At 38.7% G+C, this 24,561-nt stretch overlaps 1 protein-coding gene across 2 annotated transcripts in view; it reads left to right on the plus strand.

Moving 5' to 3' along the window:
* Window positions 1-513: 513 nt before the first annotated feature.
* LOC122064869 (GBF-interacting protein 1-like) overlaps window positions 514-24,561 on the plus strand; it is a 28,183-nt gene continuing 4,135 nt past the window's right edge. The window contains exons 1-5 of one of the 2 annotated variants that reach the window (XM_042628649.1): window positions 514-1,003; window positions 5,351-5,394; window positions 8,444-8,570; window positions 17,243-17,381; window positions 22,763-23,352. In XM_042628649.1, the coding sequence (XP_042484583.1) occupies window positions 829-1,003; window positions 5,351-5,394; window positions 8,444-8,570; window positions 17,243-17,381; window positions 22,763-23,352 (1,075 nt within the window). In that variant the 5' untranslated portion in view covers window positions 514-828. The remainder of the gene's footprint in view (window positions 1,004-5,350; window positions 5,395-8,443; window positions 8,571-17,242; window positions 17,382-22,762; window positions 23,353-24,561) is intronic. The other variant, XM_042628650.1, reaches the window with a different exon arrangement.

Below are 24,561 nucleotides of genomic sequence, written 5' to 3' on the forward strand. Positions count from 1 at the left end.
TCTCTCTCTCTCTCTCTCTCTCTCTCTCTCTCTCTCCCCCTTCCTCTAAGGCTGCAATATCCCACCCCTCTCTGACTCCAGCTTCCCAACCCCACCCATTCACCCTCTTTGGTTGTAACACCTCCTCTTTCTCCCGTTTTCCCTCCACCATCCTCTCTTCTACATCCTTTCGCCTACTCTTGCCTACCGGTTACAACACTTTCCACCTCCCTCCCAGGTTGTTTTTAAATTGTGGATCAGTGACATGTAGTCATGGCGCAGAATCGAGTCAGTGAAACGTGTCCAAGGTAGAGTGATGATTCGGACTGGTCGGGTCTCCATCTAATCCGACTCCGAACCCGCTCCGTTTTTTAATCAGGAATCAATGGGAATCAAGAACGGATCCGACTGATTCCGATTCGAGTAAAAGTGAAAACCGGTAAGAAGGGGTAGGGAAGATTAAACTTCAAAGACGAGGGTATTTACATAATATCACGGCATAAGAAAAGATGAAGTAGCTAAGATCTTTTCTAAGCTCATATTAGTCGCCGGGGTAAAACGATTTCAAAACCCTTGCTCCTCGAACTGCCTTGTCCTTTCCCTCTCTCTATCCTACTCTCTCCCTCTCCCTGCTTCGGCCGTGTTAGTTCGCGGTTTTTTTTGGAGGTATGCAAAGCACACCCAAGGGTTTCTTGCTTCGACTGTAGACTTAGAGAGATCGTTTCGCCGCCCCTTTGTCTCTTCTTCATTATCCTTTCCTAGCCGTTTGAGGGTTTGATTTTACTTCATCTTCCTTGGCCTCCTCTTCTCTTTCTGGTCTTTAATCCGTGTTATCTTCTCCTTTCGGAGATGGTCTCCGGTTCGCGGTTCGACGGTGGAACTCAAATCCTTTCTGCTCGCGTCCGGAGAACCATTGAATCAATAAAGGAAATCGTCGGGAATCACTCCGAGGCCGATATTTATGTCACGCTCAAGGAAACCAATATGGATCCTAACGAGACAGCACAGAAATTGTTGAATCAAGGTCAGCTTCTACAGAAGTTGATTTCTTCTCTCCTAGCATTTTTGTTTTTCCCTTTTTTTTTTTTTGGTTTATATGTTTTTTCAAATTTTATGTTTGGTGTAGTGTTTTAGTTGAAGGGTCGTGACTACTTGGTATGACACTGAGTGGGTTTAACCAAGGGAACCACTTGAGACATTATAATTTTTTGACTTCTCGCTATTTTGAGTGACTTTTTTGTGTTTTTTTTCTTTTTTTTTTTTATCCGCTTGACCCTTAAGTGTGGTGGCTCAATCGACCTGAATTTAAAGTTTGTGTGCTTGCGTTTAATGCACCGTGGCAATGCCGCAATGCCGCAATGCTACAATGCTACTGGGTTTCTCTCCAAGGTGCTTGAATGTAAAACAGTGGGTTGAGCTGGAATATGAGATAATTTGCACCTAACTTTATTGTTAAATGCTTGCTAGTGTGGTGGTCATGTTTTACATGAGCTCACAGTTATTGTATTTCATTTAACGTACTGTAGTGCTACAACTAGGTTATGGTACAATAACATTATTAAACACTAGATTTTTTTCTCCCTTTTCTTTTTGGTACCGTTGTATTTAAGTGTTTTATGAGTTTCAATATGTGTGAATTGGGTTGGGTTTTGGGCCCATTACATGTTCGGGGATTGGGTCTGTCTTGTATATTGCGGGTCTGCGCAATTATTATTAGGTATATGTTTGTAATTGGGTCAGGTTTTGGGTTCATTACAATGGGGATAAAGTTGTCAGTGTGTGTGGATTAAGGTTTGAGGTTTCTACTATCTGTCCATGTGGTGGAAACCCGAGACACAAACAAGGGGATATCACATTGTGAGGTGGATAGTGGTGTAGAGAGTTTTTTTGGCTTAGTGAAAAAGATCTGATTCTATCGGGTGGATGTAGGCATTTGTACCGAACCACGTTAAATTTCTCATGTTGTGTGTGATTGTTTGTTTGGTTTCTTCCTCGTGGTTGCTCATTTGTTCTCCAATAAGTGGTATAACAACTTGTTGTAGGGTACTAGGGTGTACATTGAGATTTGAGGAAAGGGCCGGTATGCAAAAAGAATGGAAGAATTTGTTCTTTTCTTGTAAATTGTGGATCTGATTTTCATATATGGTGTGTGTGTGATGTAAAAGAGAAAGAAAAGAAGTTGCATGGTGAGAGAAACAAAGGGGAAAGAAGGCTGCACGTAGCCCAGAAAAGAAAAAAAGAAAGTTATCATGGGAGAGCAGAAGAGAGGAGAGAAAAAAATAAAAAAAGAGAAGGAAAGAAGAGGCGGTTGTACAAGAAGAATTAAAGTACGACAAGGTGGTCTTTTTTTTTTTGGTTTATTTCTTCTTCTCAAGGAATAAGGTAGGAGCGTATGGTACATCTGAAGAGAAAAAAAAGAGAAAAAGTTTTGAGTTAGTTCCGTATGGGTTTAGGTTTTATATAGAAAACTGATTTCGTACAAAGAGTGCAATATGGAGGTTAGGTGTTCCTAAGGTTTTTTTGGCGTTGTGGACGCAGTGGATGGAGTGATTCGGATAGATTTTGCTCCGTTGATATATATATTTTGCTTGTTCGTGCAAAGATAGCGGTAATCAGGTTCTTTGACGTTGATGGTAGGCTCGGAGGGTATAAATCGGGTAAATGGGATATTGGTGGAGGGTTCAAGCTTCTCCATAGAACTTTTCAATGGTCATAAATTGTGGCAACAACGAGTGAAGGGTATTCTTACGCATGAGGGGATAGTCAAGGTTCTCAGGGAGAAATCGGAAAGACCGAGAAGATGAAGGAAGATGAGTGGCAAGAGTTGAGGGATATAGCAAGTAACACAATTCAATTTTATATTGTGGATAACACTCTTTGTGAGGTCATTAGATTAGTGGATACAGAGGAAAGTCTGGGCAAAGCTGGAGAGCAAGTACACGTCCAGATCATTGACAAAATCGACTATTTTAAAGAAATAATTATATGGTCTTTGGTTGCCAGTAGGGGTGAAATTAAAAGTACACTTGGATGAGTTATACATATGATATTGATGAAATTGTCGGCTCTAGATGTTAAGATCGAAAAAGAGCCTAAAACACTTCTCGTCTTGGCTTTATTACCTCATTTATCTGATCACATTATGACTATAATATTGTTGGGTAAGGATACTTTAAAACTTGATGAGGTTATTGCTGCTTTGCTAATGAATGGGACACAAGGAGAAAATAATGGTGAGGGGGTGTCAGAGGAGGGTAGTGATTTGATTACGATTGAGGGTCAGGGTATAGGTAACTGGCAGAGGTTGACAAGTACAAGGGCCCTCCAATTGAAAACAAAATAACTTGCTATGGAGGAAGATCATATAAAGAGGAATTGTCTGAAGCGTAAAGTGGATTAAAAAAAAAAAAAAAGAGGATGAGAATGGAGATAAATGATTAAATGTTGTTGTTGTGGAAGGATCCTGGAGTGATGGAGATTTCCTTCTCACTTCATCAAGTACGAAGACTTTAGATTGGATTTTAGATTTTGGTTGTTAATTTCATATTTTTTTCAGCTAGGGACTAGTGTGCTAGATATCATGCATGTGATAAATAAACTATAAAAATGGAAAATAGTGATGAAAACAAGGTTGTCAGGATTGGGACTGTATGGATTCACATGTTTGATGGGATTGTGCGAACTTTGATTGGGGTTAAACATAGGCCAGATCTAAGTAAAAATATGATTTCAATGGGAATAGTGGATCCAAGAGGTTTCAGTGCTTATATGAAGGTGGAGTTCTTGAAGTTTTAAGAGGGGCCATGGTTGTGATGCAGGGACGGATGATTGTGAATTTGTAAACTTGCAAGGAATGTTGAAACATGTGGAGCTACTGTTGGGACTTAAACTAGAGGTATAGGTGGAGGACAAAGATTGTAGGTGGTTCAAGCGATGAACAAGTGCAAGTTTGGAAAGGGTTCTTTTGCGTTGTATTTGGTGAGTGGTAGTGATCACTCAGAGTGGGTTATAGCTGCAGGAGAGCTGCAGCCATGTCACATCATGTGGTGGTAGTAAGCTGTACGGGACATCTTAGGTGGGGGTGTGGGCCATGCCGGTTTGGGTATGGCAGACAGACAAGGACACCCCGGGTGAGGGTGTAGGCCATACTGGTTGGGTGTGGCAGACAGGTAGAGACAATGTTGGAGTTTGCATAATCGACAACAACATTGGTCTTCTACAAGGTGGCTTGTAGAATCCTAGCCAAGGTGGAGATTGTTGGGGTTGAGTGTGTCTTGTATTCAATGGGTTTACATAATTATTATTAAGTCCGTGTTTGTAATTGGGTCAGGTTTTGGATCCATCACTTGTATGGGGGTAAAATTGTAATTGTGTGGGGATTAGGGTTTTAACATTTAGGGTTTTCTATATATTCTCTTTGGTGAAAACCCTAGACACAAACAAGGGGAGATCACATTGTGAGGTGGAGAGTGGTGTAGAGAGCTTTTGAGGCTTAGTGAAAAATCTCTAGTTCTCTCAGGTGGATGTAGGCATTCATGCCGAACCACGCTAAATTCCTCTTGTTGTGTGTGATTGTATGCTTGGTTTCTTACTCCTGGTTGCGCATTCATTCCCCACCATACTTAAATGGAGAATGTATGCTGGATGCGTATATTGGATATACTTATAAAGTCGGTGATTACTATTGCCTTCATTTCAGCTTCTGGGGCTATTTAGAATGCAAATAGTGGCACTGTGAACAACATGTATTTGTATTGATTATCTGTCTGGTACTTCATCTCTGACATTTTAATATGTTGTGCATTCATTGGTAACATAGAATTCTGCCCCATCTATTTCACAAGTCCAGGCTGAACTAGATTAGATGGGTCATTTGATCCTCTCCAAATTTTGATGCCCCATGGCCCACATCATCAAACTCACAGACTGTAAACAGTAATTTTTCTTACCTGTCTGGGTGAGTATTTTGTATTGCTTCAAATTCCTAAGTTTTTGTTTTATGCAATGGTAAGTTCAAATCTCAGTCTTTAGTTTTTGATTCACTATCAAGAGAGAGACTTTCCTGTGGTCTTTCTCTCTCCTTCATGTTATAAGTGATTTTCTGTTTGTATTCATTTTAATCAGTGTCCCAAACAATAGCACCCTCTTGATTTGGTAAATCCATCTAATGCTTTTTAAAAAAGTTATTCGATTTCCAACATTATATTGTCCTTCAATTTTATTGGTCGATGCTTGTAATGCAAGTATAATTCTTTCCTTATTATATGGTTTTGTTTTACTATCAATGCAATTTTGTATATGTTTGTAAGAGTTATGTCACTTCCCTTATTCCAAGCTTGAGTAACACCTTATGTGTTCTTACTGTGGTCAGATCCATTTCATGAGGTGAAGAGGAAAAGAGACAAGAAGAAAGAGGTATGTATGAAGCATTGTAATTTTTTGAATAAAAGTCTATATTGAAGTACCAATATCCAATTTTAGTAATGAACAGGTGTCTCACAGTTATCTATTTCAGTGCTTTTTTCCTTGATTTCGCAGCCATTTTATGCTGTCTATTGCTTGTTCTTGGATGGTTGAAAGATCAAATGGTAGTTTTATTCTCACATATGCGGATCATAGTTGAGTGGTTTCGATGGATGACTGGATTTTTTGTTGCCTGATTTTTGTGTTAGGCTCACGGCAGCTTTGGCCCTAGGTTAAGGTTGCAAAAAAGAATGGATTTTACTTGGGTGTTGGTTTTATTATCTTTTTTTATCTTAAGTTAATATTTTTTGAAAGAGTGGGAGGCCCCTGCAAAAAGAATAGGAGTGTGAAAACCATTGCAAAATTAAAAGGTAACTGGTAAGGATTTCTACAGTAGGAGTAAACAGTATAATTCTCTTTAAATTTGATTGTTTATGGCCTGTATAAATTGATTTGTTCCGAGTTTTTTTCTCTGTCACCTGCCTCATCCTGCTTTATTGTATCCATAGATTGGATCGCGTTCAGGCTAGGGCAGAACTTGTGCCAGACCTGTGATACCTTTCCTGTTCCTACTTCCTAGTCCTACTCACATAGAATGGTAGGGTATTGATATATTTTCTTCTTTCCCAGCATTGATGTTATCTGTTATTTAAGTGAAAGGGTAGCATAATAGATGTTTGCTTGGCTTAGCCCAAGGCCCCACCCAATTTTGGCCACATGGCATGTGAGTATGTTGTAGAAACGCAACCCTAAAACGATGCAGAAGATAATGGAAAAAACAAAACAAACAATACACACGTATTTTACGAGGTTCGGCAAGGTTGCCTACGTCCCCGGTGAGATGAGATCCTGCTTCACTATCAATGGAGAATAGGGTTACAACATTCGTCCTCACACTTCTCAGTATTGCTTGTATTATAGGGAAAGAAACCCTTGCTACAAATATATAGCGAAAAAAATCCCTAATCTGGAAAATACACAATTGCCCTTAAATAAAAAATTTAAGCGGGGGGCTGCGCTCCCCTACACCCCCTGCTATGCAGGGGGGCCTCCTGCCCCCCTTGCAACCCCCATGGCACCATCTTGCCTGTCTAGGTGCTGCATTAGTACTCCCTGGATTAAACTGCGACGGAATACAAGACATCATACACCAACATATGTGACATGTCAGTTTCAAATCATATGGATAGGATAAGTGCATCTTGGATTATGTATAGGTAAAAATTGGTAGTCAAACTCTTTCTTTTTGATTTTCAGTGGCCTATATTTTGGCTCCAGCCTTTGAATTTTTAACCATTCTTTGACCTTAGTTTCTCCCTGTGCATGATTTGGATTGGAATGAAAATTTGTAGGTAGATGAGGGACTGTGGGGTCTACCTGTACACCAAATTTGGCTTCCAGGTGGACCACTGCATGGAAGGTATATAGCAGGCCGTTTTGGTATGGCAAAACGGCTGTTCTGCTACCGTCTACTCCTTAATTGTTGGCAAAAATGATAAGTGCTTCAATTGTAAAGGTAAACATTACTAGTTGAATTCTTTAAATTTCCTCAACATTGTCTAATTCTGCCCAACTAATTGATTGGACTGTAGGACAATTTAGAACCAATTATCGTCGGCAGTGTAAAACATTGTTTTCATTCCTAAGGAAGAACAAGTTTTGTTCGAATGAAAATGATGGACTCAATCAGTCCCAACATTCTTTACAAAACTTAGTGCAGATAATGACTAGTGTAGTAGTAGACAAATGCTTTTGAGCTTAGGATAAGGTCCTTTCTAGATTCTATTTTGAAACACGCTTTGAAAAGGAAAAGAAAAGCTTTTTTTTTTTTTACCTCCAAAACCTTTTTCTGCCAGTTGAATGATTGAAGCTAATGGCCATTACTGTACATACTGAACCTTATAATGGTTAAATGTTAAGGCAGTAATAAATTAGCAACTTCTGAATTCTCTTCACTTACCCATTGATGAAGCTTGGAGCTAATGTTCTTCCTTTGTGAGTTTACGTGTACTACCAGTCCAACTTTTGGTAAAGTTTAATTTGCATGTTCTTACTATTACGTAAATTAATATTGAAATTCTTTGGAGCTCTTATCACATATAAGTTTTATAAGTTTTATAAGTTGTCTTCACCTCTAAGGCTTTAAGCAACCAATTATGTCTTACATATAAAAGAAAAAGAAGTCCATATCAAAGAGTACTTGCCGTGTCCTCCTTGCTGTCTCCTCAACCCCCCCTGCTTCTCTCTGTCTTTCTTGTGCACATCTGTGTGTCTGTGTGGAGTCAAGGGTGAATTAGGTAAAAAACTTAGGATTGATCTTTTTAAATCTGAACAATCATTTTTATCCTCTTGTCAGGTGGATTCTTCTTTCTCAGAGGAGTGGAGAATGAGTAGAGAGAAGATATATATATATATATATATAGTTATAGTTATAGTTATAACCCCTGCCTAGTTGTTTACTTGTTTCCATTACGTATCAAATCTCTGTTGGTCATGAATGCTGGAAGTTCATACCTCTTGTCTTGCTTGGAAATGCCTAGTGATGTTCCAGTAATTTTATGCTTGTGTTGTTGGAGTTCCTATTCACAGGTGTTACAGGTCTATGAAAGCAAGTTGTCATCCATTTACTTGTAGATATCTGTGTTCGTCTTCTCAATGAGATATTCTAGTATTAAATTTCTTTTTCTTTACCCCCTGGGGCTTGTTTACTAGCCTCCCTAGTTCGTTCACTTCTGTAACTTATTGAAGCTTATGTATGTCAAGAAGGAATTTAGACATCTCGTAGTTCCAGATCTACCTAGTTATTTCTTTGTTTCAAGTATATAGGAAATTAAATTTTTTTCTAGTTAGTTTATGTCTGTGAAGATGGCCTGGTATTTCCAGCAGTCAACTTTTATAATTGTGTTCCTCATTTTTTTTTATGGCTTGGATTTATTTTATGCTGGATTTCACCTTAAAAATGTAATATTTTTCTTACAAATGTATCTACTTGTGGCTTCAGAACACAGGTTATAGAAATTCTTTTGAGCCAAGAAGACATGCTGATCATGCTGGGCAAGGGATTAAATCTCAGTCATTTCCAGATCGTAATATTCGTAGGGGAGTTTATGCTTGGAATCCTGTGCCTGGTAATTGAGAATTTTAGCGATTTAATTGGCTACATGCTTTAGCCCCCCCCACCCCCCCTTCTTTTCAGTTTGACACAGCTACTGATTTATCTTGTCATTTTATTGTTTCTGCTTGGTGATATAAGATGGATGTCTACTTGGTCAGTATGAGAGTACTTTAGTTAGTCGGTTCAACCTTCTTTTTCTCGTTAATTTCTTATTTTTATACAATATACCATACATTTCTCATACTGTATATTGCTGCATGTGATTTTGATCCGGCAGATTCTTTCTAGTTTGTTACATCATAAATCCCCCCATGATGCCCTCATAAATTTCCCCTCAATGATAGCTCATAAATTTCCCCCCTATGATACCTCATGGTTTTAAATTGTCATGTTTCTATCTCATTTTCCCCTTTATTTTCTTTCTAAAGTCCTGCAGTGGTTTTAGATTTTCCTCCGAATAAGGGATCCTACTCTTGTTGAATGACTTCTCTATGTTGATGGTATAATGCATGTTTGTTCTGATTTTTCCCTGATGATCATACCTTCAACTGATTATTTTTAACTGAAATCTGATTGGTCCATTATAGTGTTGATTACTATTGTATTGTTGGTATTATCTTCATTGGCAGCCATTGCTTTGCATAGGGAATATCCTTATATCATTTCTGTTTTGTTTACCAGGAACTTTTACAGACTTGCCCCAAATTTAATTCCGCTCAATTTAATCTGGACTATCTTTGCACCAAAAAAAGAGGTTGCATATGCTTTCATCGGTTCTCTTACAGGGGACAAGTAATAAATTTTGGCAACACAAAATTTAAAAAGGCAATGCAGATTGATTGCTCTGATTGTGGGTATCTATGCACCATAAGAAGAAGAGGCTACTTATGCTTTCATTGGTTTTCTGGACATATTATAGGGGACAAGTAATAATTTTTGGCAACCCAAATTTAAACACAAATATAGATTGAGAAGAGAGACTCATAGGTCGAAGAATCAATTTGGTTTTATGCTAGATAACTGAGAAGAGAGACTCATATCCCGAAAAATCAATTTGATTTCATGCCAGGTAGATCCATGACGAAAACTATTTACCTACTGAGGAGGCTCATGGAAAGATATAATGCGTACAAGAAGGATCTCCATTTAGTCTTTATTGACCTAGAAAAATCCCATGATAGAGTCTCAAGAGACTTAATCTGGCATATTCTAGTGAAGAGGGGTGTCGAGTAAATATGTGGATTTAATTAAAGATATGTATGAGGATGTGACTAGTGTGAGATTTGTGAGAGATCAAGGCAATGAATTCCCAATTACGATTGGGTTACATCAGAGATCAGCCTTAAGCCGTATTTATTTGCACTTATTATAGATGATTTAATCAAGATCATCTAAGACGAGGTCCTGTGGTGTATGCTCTTCGCTGATAATCGTGTTAGTGGATGAGACAAAAGTAGAGATTAACGCTAAGTTAGAGCTATGGAGATCAACCTTGAAAACAAAAGAATTTAAGATTATTAAATTGAGGATGGAGTATATGATGTCCAACTTTAGTCACGCTATGATTGATAATGATACGGTGAAATTTGAAGAGAGAGATATTGCAAAGTGACTATGTTAGATATATGGGGTCAATCATAAATACAGAAGGTGACATAGAGGATGATTTTTTACAGAGAACTAAAGTTGGATGGATGAAGTAGACAGATGTGTCCGCTGTGTCGTGTGACCGACTGATCCCTTTATAGCTTAAGGGAAAATTCTATAGGACTGTCGTACTATCAACCATGATGTATGAGGCAAAATGTTGGGCAGTTAAGAAGTGCCATATAGAGAAGTTATGTCTAGCAGAGATGAGGATGTTACGATGGATGTACGGCAAAACTAGGAAGGATAAAGTAAATGATGAACAGATTAGAGTTAATTTGGGAGTTGCCGCTAATCAATGACAATCTTTTGAAAGTTGTTTGAGGTGGTATGGCCATGGAGGGTAAGGATCCATGTAGTCGACCCCATTTAGCTGAGATTCTCTTGACTTGCTAGTGCTGGGCTTTTTTCCTTCTACTTTCATTGTACTTTCATGTTACTTTCATCTTCTCCTATTTCCTCTTTGCATGATGACGACCCCATGAAGTTGGGATAAGGCTGAGTTTGTTGTTGTTGTTTCTCTAATTTATAGAAAAACGGTTATTAAAAAAAGGTCCAACATGTTTCTATTATCAACTCTGTTAACTTGTCCATCTAGATCTGCTATTTGAAATTTTGCTGTCCTTTGTGCTAGAACATTCCTATTATTTGTGGGTTGGAGATGCCTTTACTGAGGAAAGACCATTCTGAGGGGTTGTTGGTCCATCTTATCTTGTGAAATTGCCCGTGATGGTAGTCAAATTGATGGTTTTGGAATTGGGAGCACTAGAATTAGAAATGCCTCTTTGTTGGCTAGTTTGATCTGGATATCAAGGAGGGTTATGGCACAAGACAATTAAGGCCAATTATGGGGTGAATGATAATGGATGGGATGGTGGTAGTATGCATATGAACTTTATGGTGGGGATGATGGTAGTGTTAAATATCTAGGATTGTTCCATCCTTAGGACCACAAAAAGAAAAGTTGCTTTTTGTGCTACACCTTGCTTTCATGGAGTTGAGCGGGACAAAGGGTATAAAAGAGGGTTGAGAGAGCAGGTTAGTTTCCTTCTGCCTCACTATAAAATTTTTTGATGTGGATATCCCAAAATGCCATTTCCTCGCTGGAATCTTAATGTTTTCTGTTTTTATTCTTCCCATTTAAACAATGCCCATGCTGAAATTACTTATTTTCCCCGTATGGTAATTTGGACAATTCCCATTCCCCTACTTGTGAGGCACTAACTGTGGGTGGTTAATCATTAAAAGATGTGTTCTTAGTATTTTCAGTCAAGGAGAAAGGTGGGTGATGCAGGCTGATTTTCCATGAGGGAAAGTTGTACTCTGTGATGGGGAGTGGGCTTGATGTAGAGAAGTCACTTGGGCTTATTTTATTTTAAATAAGCGTTGGGTTGTGTTATATATGTGTTGGGCCTTTGATCCCATGAGTTTTCTTTGAAATGGACCACTTTAATGGGCATAAAATATGGGTAGAAGGTAGAAAAACGGTATTTAATTCATTAGTTTAGTTAGTGGCTATTTAATTCAATAAAGGCATATTAGGCCATTGGTCGGTTGTAAAGTCCTATATGGACTATTAGTTAGTTAGTCCTACTCCATGTTGGAGTCATAAAGTCAAGTCCTAGTCCTATTTTGAATTCCTAGTTGTGGTAGGAGTGTCTAGTCCTATTGGAAAACTAGCTCCTAGTAGTGATTTGATTGCTATTCTGCCCTCTATAATAGAGGAGCCTATGTACTTATAATTTGAGATTTGGATGAATGAATTATTGAGTGATTACTCTTTAGCTAAAAAAACTGTTATTGAGAGGCGAGATGCCTAAACCTTTGAGGGGTGTGATATCCAAAACTTGAGGGGTGAGATGTCCATTCCTTTATTCTCTTTCACCCTTCTCAACCCTCCATTGATTCTTCTTTCTCTATTTTTATTTTCTGTTTATTGTTATTAGAAGTTTAGACCTGTTAAAGCATGCAAAATCAGAATCAGCCAGCCAAAGAGTTCTTGTTCTTGAAGCCAATCGACCCTCATTGCTGCCCAAGTTTGAGATCTGATCTGCAGATCCTTTGGAGGACTGGTTCTATACTCTAAGAAGATCAATCAATCCTCTCTTGAAGGTTATCTGAAGAAGACAAGTTGCTGTTCCTACAGAATTCTTCACATTCTCTCTCCTAGGTCTGAAAATCAAGAAAGCGCATAACTCCATAACCAGCCGTCAGAAGCCCTTCATATTTGGGGGTTTTTGTACCCTCCCTAGGGACTATCTACACCCAAAAGTGCAGCTCAATCGGACTCCCACAAACCTGGCCGCACCTTTCTCTCTCCAGCTCCATAGAAGGTCTTTCTCTCTCCTATCGGGTTGGGTTTTGGGCTGGTTTTGCTCCTATATGGGTATTGTATCCTTGGGGGGTTATTTGATGGTATTATTTCTTTGTTTCTTGGTCCTATTTGTATTGTTTGGGGTTATAAACTGCGGAGTTAATTACTTGTAATCTACTCTTGCATTAGGGCCAGCCACCACTTCATCCATTCTCCATTGGCTCTTGAGGTTCGGTGATGCGGATCCGGGGAATCGGATCGCTTATTAAATCAGTCTTAAACAAAGCAGTGGCCATCTGATAATTTCTATGGAAAGTTAGAACCTCTTTAGAGTGAAATAAGTGACTAGGCATGAAACATGAATTAAAATAAGGAGAAAGGGTGGTTCTGGAAATAAAATTCAGATTAAAGATAATTTAGAAACAAAACTTCAGAAAGAAGGGGGCTTTGTGAAAAATAACAGAAGATTTGACCTCATGTGAGGTTTCCCAAACTTGGTCACCCTCAACCTCATGATACAACAAGACCATAAGGCAAACTGGTTCGATTTCAGTTGGGATGCCCTTCTCGTAAGAACCCCAGCCAAGATGGAAACTTAGATTGAAGTTGCTAAACCCATGGACTCTGAACACCAACCAATACTGATGTAGATGCACATTATGGAAGGAGATATGAGAGGAAGAAGGGTCTAGCCAAGAAGGCCAATCGGACCCCCACTTAGTCTACTTGAGTGGCTAAATCATTAATTTTAAATGAGGGCCCATTGGGCCCATCGGCTAGGGGTATTTAATTAGTTTATTTTAATTAAGTTGAGGCCCATTGGGCCTATCGATTTAATTAAGTGGTATGTCCAGTCCTAAATGTCTTAGGACTTTATTTTCCACGTAGGTTTATTATTCCTAGTCTTAGTATGTTTGTAATTAGGAAAGTCCTGCCCTCTATGTATAGAGGAGATTATGTAAATCTAATTTTCAGTTTTGAATAAATAAACGTGCAGATATTTGCTTAGAACAACTGAGATAGTTGTGGGTGAGAAGCCCTGGCCGAGACAGCCGCTCCTCCCCCACTTTATCTTATTTCTTCTCTCTCTAATCCTATATTCGATCACCATTAGTTCTCTGTTATTGGCTGCTACTGTTATTGTACTAATTCTGCCCTGAAGTTCTAGAAATCCAGAAGTGCTTAAGCAATCCTAGTTCCAATAGGAGAAGGGTTGATCTCCTTTTCTTCCCTTTTCTGTTATCTGATCAGCAAGGCATCTTCAGAGGTTGTTCCAGGCTACAAGGGAGGCCTTCGATCCTTGTTACAGCAGCAAGCATCAAGGCCAGCATGGGCTATCAAGATTTCCCTAAGCTTTCTCTCTCCAATGGCTGAAATCAAGATTCTGTGGATCTCTTCAACCAGCCATCAGAACCAGCTCATTTTTTTAGGTTTTTGTTGCCACAACAGGGGCTACATATGATCCAAATTGTAGCCCATTGGAGCTGTTTTGAGTCAGCTGCACCTCTCTCTTTGAGCTCCAATCGCAGGTTTCTCTCTCCTACTTCTGGGTCTTTTTTTGGGGTGTGATCTGCTACTGTTTTGGGTTCTGTTTACTGCTGTACCTGCTTGGCATTTAATGCAACTTCTCCTTGGGTCTTATTCTCTTGTAATTGAATATCTTGTTGTTGGGATTACTTTGTATTTGGGGTTTACTTGTGGGGGTTAGTAGTCTCTTACCTACTCCTACATTAAATAGCCATCCAGATTATGAAATATTAAGCCTGAGAGAAATCTCTAAAGCTGGACCTGGCGGAAGTTAGGATTCAGTTCAGTGTGTTGATCTGGTTTCTCACCACAGAAGAGATGTGGAGACCAGAAGCTCAAAGGGGTAAGTCGCCTAGGTACAGGCTGCCTTCAACTCAAATCACAGATCTAATTGATGGGTTTTAATAGTTCTGCAACACTTCTCAAAAACCACGATATCATCGCTAGAACAGAGTATAAACAGCAAGCTTTCTTTGAACCTGTGACTATAGCCCAGAACAAATTATCGACAGAAAATAAAAAGGAAAAGGGATAATAGGAGAAAGAAAATAAATAAAGCAGTTGAAGGAAGGAGGAAGAAGAGAAGAGAAGAGAAAATCAGACTGAGAGAGACTCAGAGAGGTATGTGGCATGGCAGCCAAGGTTTCAGCCTAACAAACATTCAATTCAAAACTCAAAACTGAAATCTCCATTGCCTACATGAATACTTAAGGAATATAGCATCAATTAATGGAAACTCACCTAAATTAGCAACTGAAATTACTAACTTGACCACACCCTACACTGACAATAAGGAAATAAATCAGAGTACTATGCCAATCCCAAATCTTCCCACGCCTAACTGCATCATTCGGGCACTCACTTTATCTGATTCTTTTGTTGTTTTGGGGTTTTTCCTTTTGGTATTGTTGCCTTTGTAGGAGCTTGGTAGCCCGGTTCTGTTGGTTGTGGGGTTGGAGATGCATCTTATTGTAGATGCTTGGTCTGTACGGATGCTGAAAAATATAGAATCGGTTGCGCCTCCTAGACACATCCCTTATAGGTGATTGAAGTTGGAACGGTAAGGGCTGCTTGATGATCCTGTTCTCTCACTCCCATCAAGGCTAGCTTTACAGTTAGATTACTAGGGAGTGGAAGTTAATAATTTCATCACACCTTTCTCAATACCACTGTGATGCAGGACAATCAGGATGCCTGTGGGAACTGGCAATAAAATGAAAGTACTAGAATTTGGAACTTGGATAACTTAAAATTTAGGTTTCAAATTTGGAGACAAAGAAAGAAATGCCAAACAGAACAGGAAAACATGCAGTATTGATGCAGCAGAAAACCACCAGCAGACTAGGGCCATTGGTTGGGTCAAAACTGGACCAAGAATGGACTGATGAGCTTAATTTTGAGTGCCCAATGGGTCATGGGCTAACTATTTTTAGGTTTTCTATAGTGAAGGGAAAATTCTATAAGCCCAAGTGTGAGGGTTTTGAGTCTTATAAGGGATTGGGTGTTAGTTTCTAATTTCTGTTTTTAGTTTTCTAGAAGATTTAGGTTAGATTGGGTCCATATTGAGTTACTGATTTGGATTGTTTTTGTTTTGTTAAAGAACTGTTTTAGAAAGTCTAGAAGCTCTAGAATGTTTATATTTTCAGATTCCTTGGTTCTCAATCTTAGGAATTCAGGAAAGATTCTAGTTTGTACGTTGTGTTAAGAAAGAAAAGGTGAGAGGTTAATTAGTCTCTAAATTAGGGGTTTGTATGATATGCAATGCAACGATTTACATCAATGAAAAGTTCGGCTTTAGCCCTTTGGTTATGTGGTGATTCATAGCTCCAGCTATGGTGATTCAGTAGGCTCTCTGGTGGTGATTCCAAGGTTGGGGTATTGTTGATGATTTAAGCCCTGCAGATCAGGTGGTGATTCCTGATCTATACTTTTTTCTATCGTTTCTTTTATTTCTCTTCTTTCCACAGTTGTATAGCAGTTTTATCTTATCTGGTTACTTTCAATTTGGTTCTTCCCTATATCTGCGATCCTATCGCAAGCTGATCTACCACTGGCATACACCGGTTCAAGGTTAGACTGCATTAGTTATGATTTTACTGAATTTTTTAATGGGAAAGTGAAGTGATAATCAAAGAAACTGATGAATGCAAAGATGTTTGATCAATTGGATTAGATGTGTGCTTGATGAGTATTTACAGAATTAGCATAGTTGAATAGTTGATCAGAGAGGAGAAGCGGTAAACATTTTGGTTTGAATCCTCAATATGAGGAGAACTTTCTCAATCTGTAAAACCATATCCCGCTACATAACATAAAAAGAATTTGATTACATTTGCTATATGTGGCCAAGACTCATAGCCTCATTCCAGATCTCTTTTGAGATCCTATGTATATAACTAGGCTTTGTTAACATACTAAACAAATGAAGACTGAATATGGCAGTCAGCATATACGTAGGAGCTAATGGCCTATAGGGCCAATAAGATGATTGCAACCTCTGGGCTGCTTATCTGTGAACTGTAACTTTAGATGCTTCTACATCACTTGGTGGTCACATGGGTGCTGGCCCCTCCTAAAATTGAACTTTGATGGATATTAGGGTAACCCAGGCCAGCCAGGAGTTCATGGTGCAGTTTTGAGTCTTTGTGGACACATTGTGTGGCATATTTGGGTCCGATTGAAGGGTAAAACCCTCTTTAAGCGGATAAGTCTTGAGAGATCACTTGTTTATGCTCAATGTCTTATTTTCCTTTGTTTCCTTCACTATGTTTGCCAAAGGAGACTTGGATAGCAGCTGGTGTATGTATTCCACCCCAGGGTCCTTGAAGGATGGTCAACTCATCTGATTTAAAGGGCAAGGTCAGTGATGTCAACGTAAATATACCCATGAATGTAATTAGTTGGCCACAAATTAGTGAAGGATGGAATATATTGGGTGGATCTGCATATCTTGCCTTGCCTTTGATGTTAATATGTATTTCCTTTCTTGTATTATTGTTTCTTGTTGTCTTGGTTCTTTTGGTGGTTAGGCCAATCTTCTTTTCCTCTCAAGAAAATAATCATATTTAGTTATAGAAAGGAGCCTCCTTGAAATGTTGAAGTCTTCTCTTGTAGTGTGCACAGCTCTCTCCTTTTCTAAGTTACTAGCGGTATTACTAGTTTATATGTTTTCCTGTTAATGGATAAGATTTTTCTAGATGCAGGAATTAGCCAAGAGTTCCGTATTGTGAGAGACAATAGAGTGAATCAAAATACGAACAGGGAATTAAAGCCTGGGTCACTTCAGTGCACAACTGCCAGCAATGAGCAAATAATCCGGACTCCTGAAGACAAGATGTCTGTTCTTATCTCACATCTTTGTTGTATTGCCTCTCGTTATTCTTAATGCCTTTGAGATTGGGTTATTGCATGCATCATTATTGATTTATGATTTATGAATGACTGACCTGCTTGTTAACGTAGCTCTGTTTACTTGAGCAAAGCACTGTAAAGCTATTTGGGATTCATGATCCATTCATTCAAGTTTGAATCTTTTGAAGAATGATCACTAATGCTAAATATAGAAAATTAAATGAATAGGACACCTTGGAAGTGAGAAATTCTTATGGATGCAGCCTTTGGAGATCAATGGCCCGTTTGATAACGTTTCTGTGGTTCCTGTTTCAAGAAACGGCAAAAACATAAATTTCCGTTTCTAGAAACAGAAACAGAATTGAAGGTGTATGATAAGTCATGTTTCTGGAAGTCGATAGTAACCAGCGAAAGAATGGCCACGAGTCGTTTTCAGAAACGGCGAAACAAGTTCTACTTGTTTTGCCTGGGTCGTTTCTTGAACCATAAATAGGTAGAAATTTCAATTTCAATTTCAATTTCTGAAAACAAGTGAAACGAAACAGTTTTATCAAACACTTTTTGTTCCGTTTCTTGATACGTTATCAAACGGGCCCCAAGCTTTCCCTCAAATGATAGTTTACACAGCACACCAAAATTCAAAGTTGGTGAAGTATTAATTTTTTTTTTTCCAATATGGTGATGGACGGCAGATGCTGCAGATTTACCTTTTTCTAGGATGATGCTTGGTCTTTGGCTGTGGTACCTGGACACTTAAAATTATGAGTCATCCCCATGTCCACAACTTCATGTAAGGCAATAAGAATATAAGAAATGTTATCATCTTTGCCACGCCTATGTTTGGGTAGCATAGATGTTTGTATTTTCACCTTAGGTGGCTATCCCCATATTTTGGTATACCCAGTAACAGTCATGTTCTGGTTGCTGATTACGCCCAGCTCAATGAGTTCCTTTGCATTAGGTCCCCTTCTTTATGTGGAAAGACTTTGCTTCTATTCTGCTACAAGTCCTTGAAGACAAAAGGATTAAGCTGGGCCAGCAGAATAGAAGAGTTTTGATCTTGCATGGTACGAGTATATTCTTGGTCAAGTTCTGTTGTGATGGTTTGGAGGGAGAAGGTATGCCTGATTCTCCCCCTACTATGATTTGGGCCAAGGGAATGCCCACTGAACTGTTCATCCCGATTGCTGCAAAAAGATAGTGTTCTTACTGTAGATCATCTCAATTCATGTCTTACTGGATGTTTTCCTCTTTTCTTCAAGTGCAATTGGGTGAGTTTTACATCTGGTTGATTCACTGCACTTTAAGCTTTGGGTTTTTGGTTATTTCTTTTTCTAGGAATGGGAATTTATTGGTGATGCCAGCTTCTTTTCAGCACTCTATGGTGCTGGAAAAAACAGAAATGACTTAAAAAAGGGGTGAGAATATCGGGTCTTTATTATCAGCTTCCATTTGTTGTTGTGTATGGTTGGAAGAAGATATTAGAAGTTTCTATGGGGGTCACCTTGTCCTGTGATACAAGCAAGGTCTATGCGGTTTTCTTCCTTATGGGAGTTGAACAACTGGATAACTTCACTATTGGCCACAATAGCTACTATAGGAAGGTTGAGTTTCGGCTCTGATACCAATTGATGCAACCTCAATGCCCAAAATCCTGTCTTTTGGTTTGCCATGGGCCCATTCAGAAAGAGAGAGACTCAAATTATATGGTTAGTGGCAATTTTGTAAATAAATGACCAGGGGACTAAACTGTGAAAAGAATTCAAAAAGGAGGTTTCTGGTATTTGGAATGAAGTAAAATAAGAGAAGATTGGGGCTTTTGTACAATATGATTAGCTCAGTCCTGTTTATAATTGTAGGGACTTCATCTTCAACCTCATGATGGGGGGATGTAACCAGCGGTAACCTGCTTCAGTTTCAATTGAGAGAACTCTCTGGTCAACTCTTACTAGGGTGAGATTTCAAACATAGCTTCTTACTACCTAATCCTCATAAGATCAACCAACAATGGTTCCAAAAATCAGCTATTAGTTTAACACTAATTGTCTGAAACAGGAACTGGCGGAACTGGAAGAACCCAACCTGGTTGATTTCAATTTCATAGCAGGAAATTTCTTTGGGATTGAAACTCTAGGGTTTGAATTTCCCTAGAGTAAGGTGTTTATTCCTACACTCTGAGAGGGAAAGGGAAAGGATTAAAGGAGTTTGATGCAACCATGTAGGTAGCTGCCAATACCTCTGAATAGGTACTTAAATTTTGAATTCTAGAAATTCAAAGGAAATATAAAGAAGAAAGCTGGAAGACATAAGCATGAGAAAAGTAATGGAAGAAGAAGGAAAACTAAGGAGAACTCACCTAAGAAAGAAGATGACTGAATCGAAGGGGACGGGGGAAGAAGATCCACGACCACTTTTGCTCCAAATAATGCAACTCAAAGTAAACTTTTTTCATTCAATCTCTAAATTCCAACAATGAGGTTACATGTATATAAATAAGAGAAAAAAAAAACTCCTACTTCTCATAATCTGGAAATAGAAACCATTAAACAACTCTTAACAAAGTAGGAAACAACTCAATCAGAACTCCTACGTATATCCAACTCTAAAATATAATAAATTCAATTATAAAAATATCCCCAGATAACTAAATATACCCTTACCAACCCTTATTGGACCCAATTAGCACAGTTAAAGGAGAAATTCTGGAACATAGTAAAGAAAATTCAAATTGGTCCAAAAATCAGGTCTGATGGTCTAATCTGATGGTAGAACAGTTCTGCAAAGTTTGAACAGCATCTGATTACAGAATAGAGAGTAGTTGAAGGATCCTACTATGACGGGGAATTCTCAAACACAACTACACAAGAACGGAACTGTGAATTGACCAGATTAATTCAGATATTTAAACCGATATTCAAAGAGGAGCCAATCTGAAGTAAACTGTAGTCAGAACCAGCAGCATAATCAGAAACTATAAGCAAAATGGAACTGATTAATAATTAGTAGAATCAGTATGTCACAGGGTATGGAAGCATTCAGAGACCTTTAATGTGATTAAAAATCATAAGATAGATAGATAGATAGATAGGTAGGATAATAGGTTAGGAGTCCATTTTAATTTTAGGCTAGGTAATGTGGTGCTAACCCTGAAACAGTGTGATCTGGTGGGAGATCAGCTTGCTATGGAGGCAGCCCAAATTGACTCAAACTCTGCATAAAGTAAAGGAAAACAACAAGATTGGAATCATAGTGACCTATTCCAGTCTGACCAAAACACTTCAACAACAATTATGATGAAGAAATGAACTCTAACTAGATTAACTGAAAAAGTAAATCCCGTATTCCTGCTTCCTACCCATATTTTAGACTTATTAAAGTGGCCTATTACAAATAAATTCCATTGGAGTGAAGGCTGGACATATATGTTCCCCAACCTAAGGCTTATTTGCATTAAAATAAAGCCAAATTTCTCTGATTTATTCTGCATCAATATTCCCTGACTTGAGAAAAACTTGCACACGAGTTTTGAAGTGATGCCGAATCACTTCCACACGCTCATCCTTCAATCTGAGTTTTGGCTTCTCTCAAACAATCAGAAAAAAAAAAATAAATCAGCAACCCTCTACAATTATTCCATAGCTATAACCTCGAACCAGTGAGATCGAATGTCAGATCATAGGTAGTCCTAACTGTCTAAAACTCTGCACAAAATAAAGGAAATCAGCCTAAATTAGGCTGGCTCAGAGAAATGAATTCCAGCCTAATTAAAACACTTTAATAACAATTAAAATAAAGAACTAGGCTCTAACTAGACTAACTAATAAAGTGAATCCGTATTCCTACCTCCTACCCATATATTAGGCCCATTTAAGTGGCTGGCCTATTACAAAGAAAATCCATGGGACCAAAGGTCCAACATATATGTATCTCAACCCAAGGCTTATTTCCACTAGATAAGCCTATTTTCTCCAATTTATGTGCAATCCACAAAGCTTGAGAGGAGAATACATTCTTCCACCAAGGAATCCACCAAGTACACCCCAGGATTGATCAGCTAAACACAACCGAATCCACAGAATCCACAGAGGTATGGTCTGAATCTGCATACCCAAATCAGAAAAACTGAACGCTTTAGCCTTTCCCCTTTCCTATGTTTATAGCTTCTCCAAAATCCTGTGATTGGCTAAAGAGATATCTTACTTCATTCAACCAATAAGGACTGCCATCTTCTAATCTATTGGAAAGCTCCAAACTAACCCGTCACAGTAACAACCATTAAGAAAAGAGAAGCCACCTCAGCTCGGAATAAAATAATCCCATAACGGGATAAGCTTTACAATAACCATAGAAATAAAATAACTATTAGACAACCCCAAAATTTGGAATGATTATACAAAACAGAATCCGAACATGAATAGTAACCGTAGGCTGTCATGTCACGGCTCTCATGGTGGATGTCATTTTGACAAATTAGCTATCATACCGGCTGTGATGTCACAGTATGATTCCAAAATCTGGTTTCTGCTTCTAGGACCTAGATTCTGCATCAGTTTTGAGTTGATACTTTGGCCAGTATGATGGGTTTGGGTCTTCTTTCACCTGGGGCCCACAATGTTACCAAATGCACCATTTTTTTTGGATACTTATTTCCAAATATAACTGTTTGTGACATGAAGGAATGTGATAAGTGGTTGTCAAGTGAACCCGACTCTATTAGTATTCGCATTTTCACTGGAACCCGACTCTATTAATATTTGCATTTTCATCATCTAATACCATTAAATAAGTAGTATTAACATGGATGTCTTGGGAGTTCCAAAGGTCATTGTGTCCAACATGTTTTCTTTCCATGTTTAGGTTAATGCAGGTGTACTTTTTTATGGTGTCTGAGAATATGTGTACAGTTAGATTCTACAGGTATTCAGAGTATCATGGGAGGAAGGTTTCAAAGTTAAGCTATTGTTGCATTTTGCACTCTGTATTGTGGTTTGATCTGCAGTGTCTTTTTCTTGGTTTGGGTGGGGGAGGGGGGATAAAGAAAAGAAATTAAACTGTGGTGTCTTTACTATCTCGTGTAATATTCTACACTAAATTATTTAAGGTTGAAAAATTCAAGATTGACAAAAATTAAAGTATTAGGTGAGCAGTGCATGGTTCCATGTTGTGTTTCTAAGCTCTAAGAGATAACCCTGATATTTTGGTATATTGAACAGAAACCAATGTGTGTTGTGCTGTTCAGTGGTATTTTCCTGGTGGAAATCTGGTGTGTCCATTATGTCATTTGATGAGGATATGTGTTCTGAATGCAGTGGTCCCAATCAACTCTTTCAATATATGTGATGGTTATCTTTACCTCTTATCTGCAGTTCAACAGTGATTGTGACAGATCTGAAGCCCTCTGGTGCCAAAAACTCTCGGGAGTCATCTCAAGCTTTAAAAGGGACATCTGATTCTGGCTCTAGGCCTGCTCAAGTTGTTAATTCAAATGGCACTCATAGGAAGGAATTTTCTGGTGAGGCAGGGTCAACAATCTCTAACTCAGCATCACGGGTGCAGGGATCAAGGACACATGATTCTAAATCTTACTCTGCAACATTAGCATCAAACAACTCTGTAGTTGGAGTTTATTCCTCCTCAACAGACCCTGTTCATGTGCCTTCTCCAGACTCTAGATCTTCAGTTGCTGTTGGGGCCATCAGACGTGAAGTTGGGGTGGTGGGTGTTCGCAAACAGCCTTCTGAAAATTCTGTTAAACAATCATCTGGCACTAGCACTTCTTTCTCAAGTCCGCTTTTGGGAAAAGATCTTCCTGCATCAGCGGAATCATTTCAGCCCTCTGCTGTTAGTCAGTCAAGTGCTTCTGAATCTGTTGTGTCTAGCATGGCTGTTGGCAGATCTTTCTTAAGCAACCAATATCATAGTAAACCATATCAACAAGTTGTTGGTCATCAAAAAGGTTCAATACTACTGCTTATAATCTATTTATGTTGGTCAGGCAATTTTGGCCTGTGCTTTAATCTAATGTGTCAAGGAACCTATTTTTATTTTATTCTGGGTGCTGCAGTCAGACCTTGTGGTATATGTGTCTATATCGAACAACATGTTGGTGGTACCATGTGTGTCTGGTAAAGGAAATCAATAGCCACTGTCGAAGCAGATTACATTGTGTCATTGTTTTGGATGACCGCAACTACTAATCCCACCCTCTCCCAGAAAATCTTTTCAATGGTGTTGCAGAGTTGAATTCTAGTATCAGTTTGGATCAAAGGAATTTCATCTCCCATGTTTTAGGATATTTTCTTAATAGGTTGTAATTAGATTTAAGTATAGTTGGCATTTTAGATTCTGACAATAATAGGCACTTTTCTATGTTTTGTGGGAGTTGATACATGCACCCATTCACCAAATATTTCAGTTCCTACGATTGTGGGAGTTGCATGTGGAGTTTATTGTCTTGGATCCGCATCATACTAATCGATGCCAGCTTAGCTAACATGAAACTGCTAACTGATATGTGGTTGTTTGGATTCTTTGGATCCAAACTGAGCCTTATTAGTTTGGGCCAGTGGCACATGCAATGGAGGTGACTTCAGTTGCAATATTGAACATGTTATGTGTTATTGTTTATATCTTTGTTCTAGTTACTGTTAGACTATGAATATTATTATAGTCTAATAGTATTATCAGTTTGTGCTGTGAATATAATAGGCATCATTGACCAAGAGAAAGGCAGCCTTCATGACTTAAGAAGACCGTGCTTGCTTAATGTAATAGAATATTCCAGTGGTTCTGTATAAGTCTGAGGGTCCTATATATTATTGATACGGGGCTTAATATTAATCAAAATACATCATCCTGTTTATGAGACTGGGCTCTTTGTAAAAAGTTTGTATAATAGCATCAGCTAGTAATGTTTGGCCTCAGTAAAATTGGAACTTATAGAAAAGCCATACCAATTGTAAGTTGGAAAGAAGAGGATTACTCTGGGGATGGGGGTGGGGGTGGGGGTGGGGGTGGAGGTGGAGGTGGGGTGGGGGTGAGGGTGAGGGAGCACTTTTATGTTGCAAAGTGACCCTGTCTTTTCTCAAGAGCCACTTCTCTTTCTTTGTCCTCTTGCCTATAAACTTGCACCGAATGGCTCCTTTTTACTGGTACAGCAGTAGTT

The sequence above is a fragment of the Macadamia integrifolia genome, unplaced genomic scaffold (assembly GCF_013358625.1).
Source record: "Macadamia integrifolia cultivar HAES 741 unplaced genomic scaffold, SCU_Mint_v3 scaffold1799, whole genome shotgun sequence".
NCBI classification, from domain to species: Eukaryota; Viridiplantae; Streptophyta; class Magnoliopsida; order Proteales; family Proteaceae; genus Macadamia; species Macadamia integrifolia.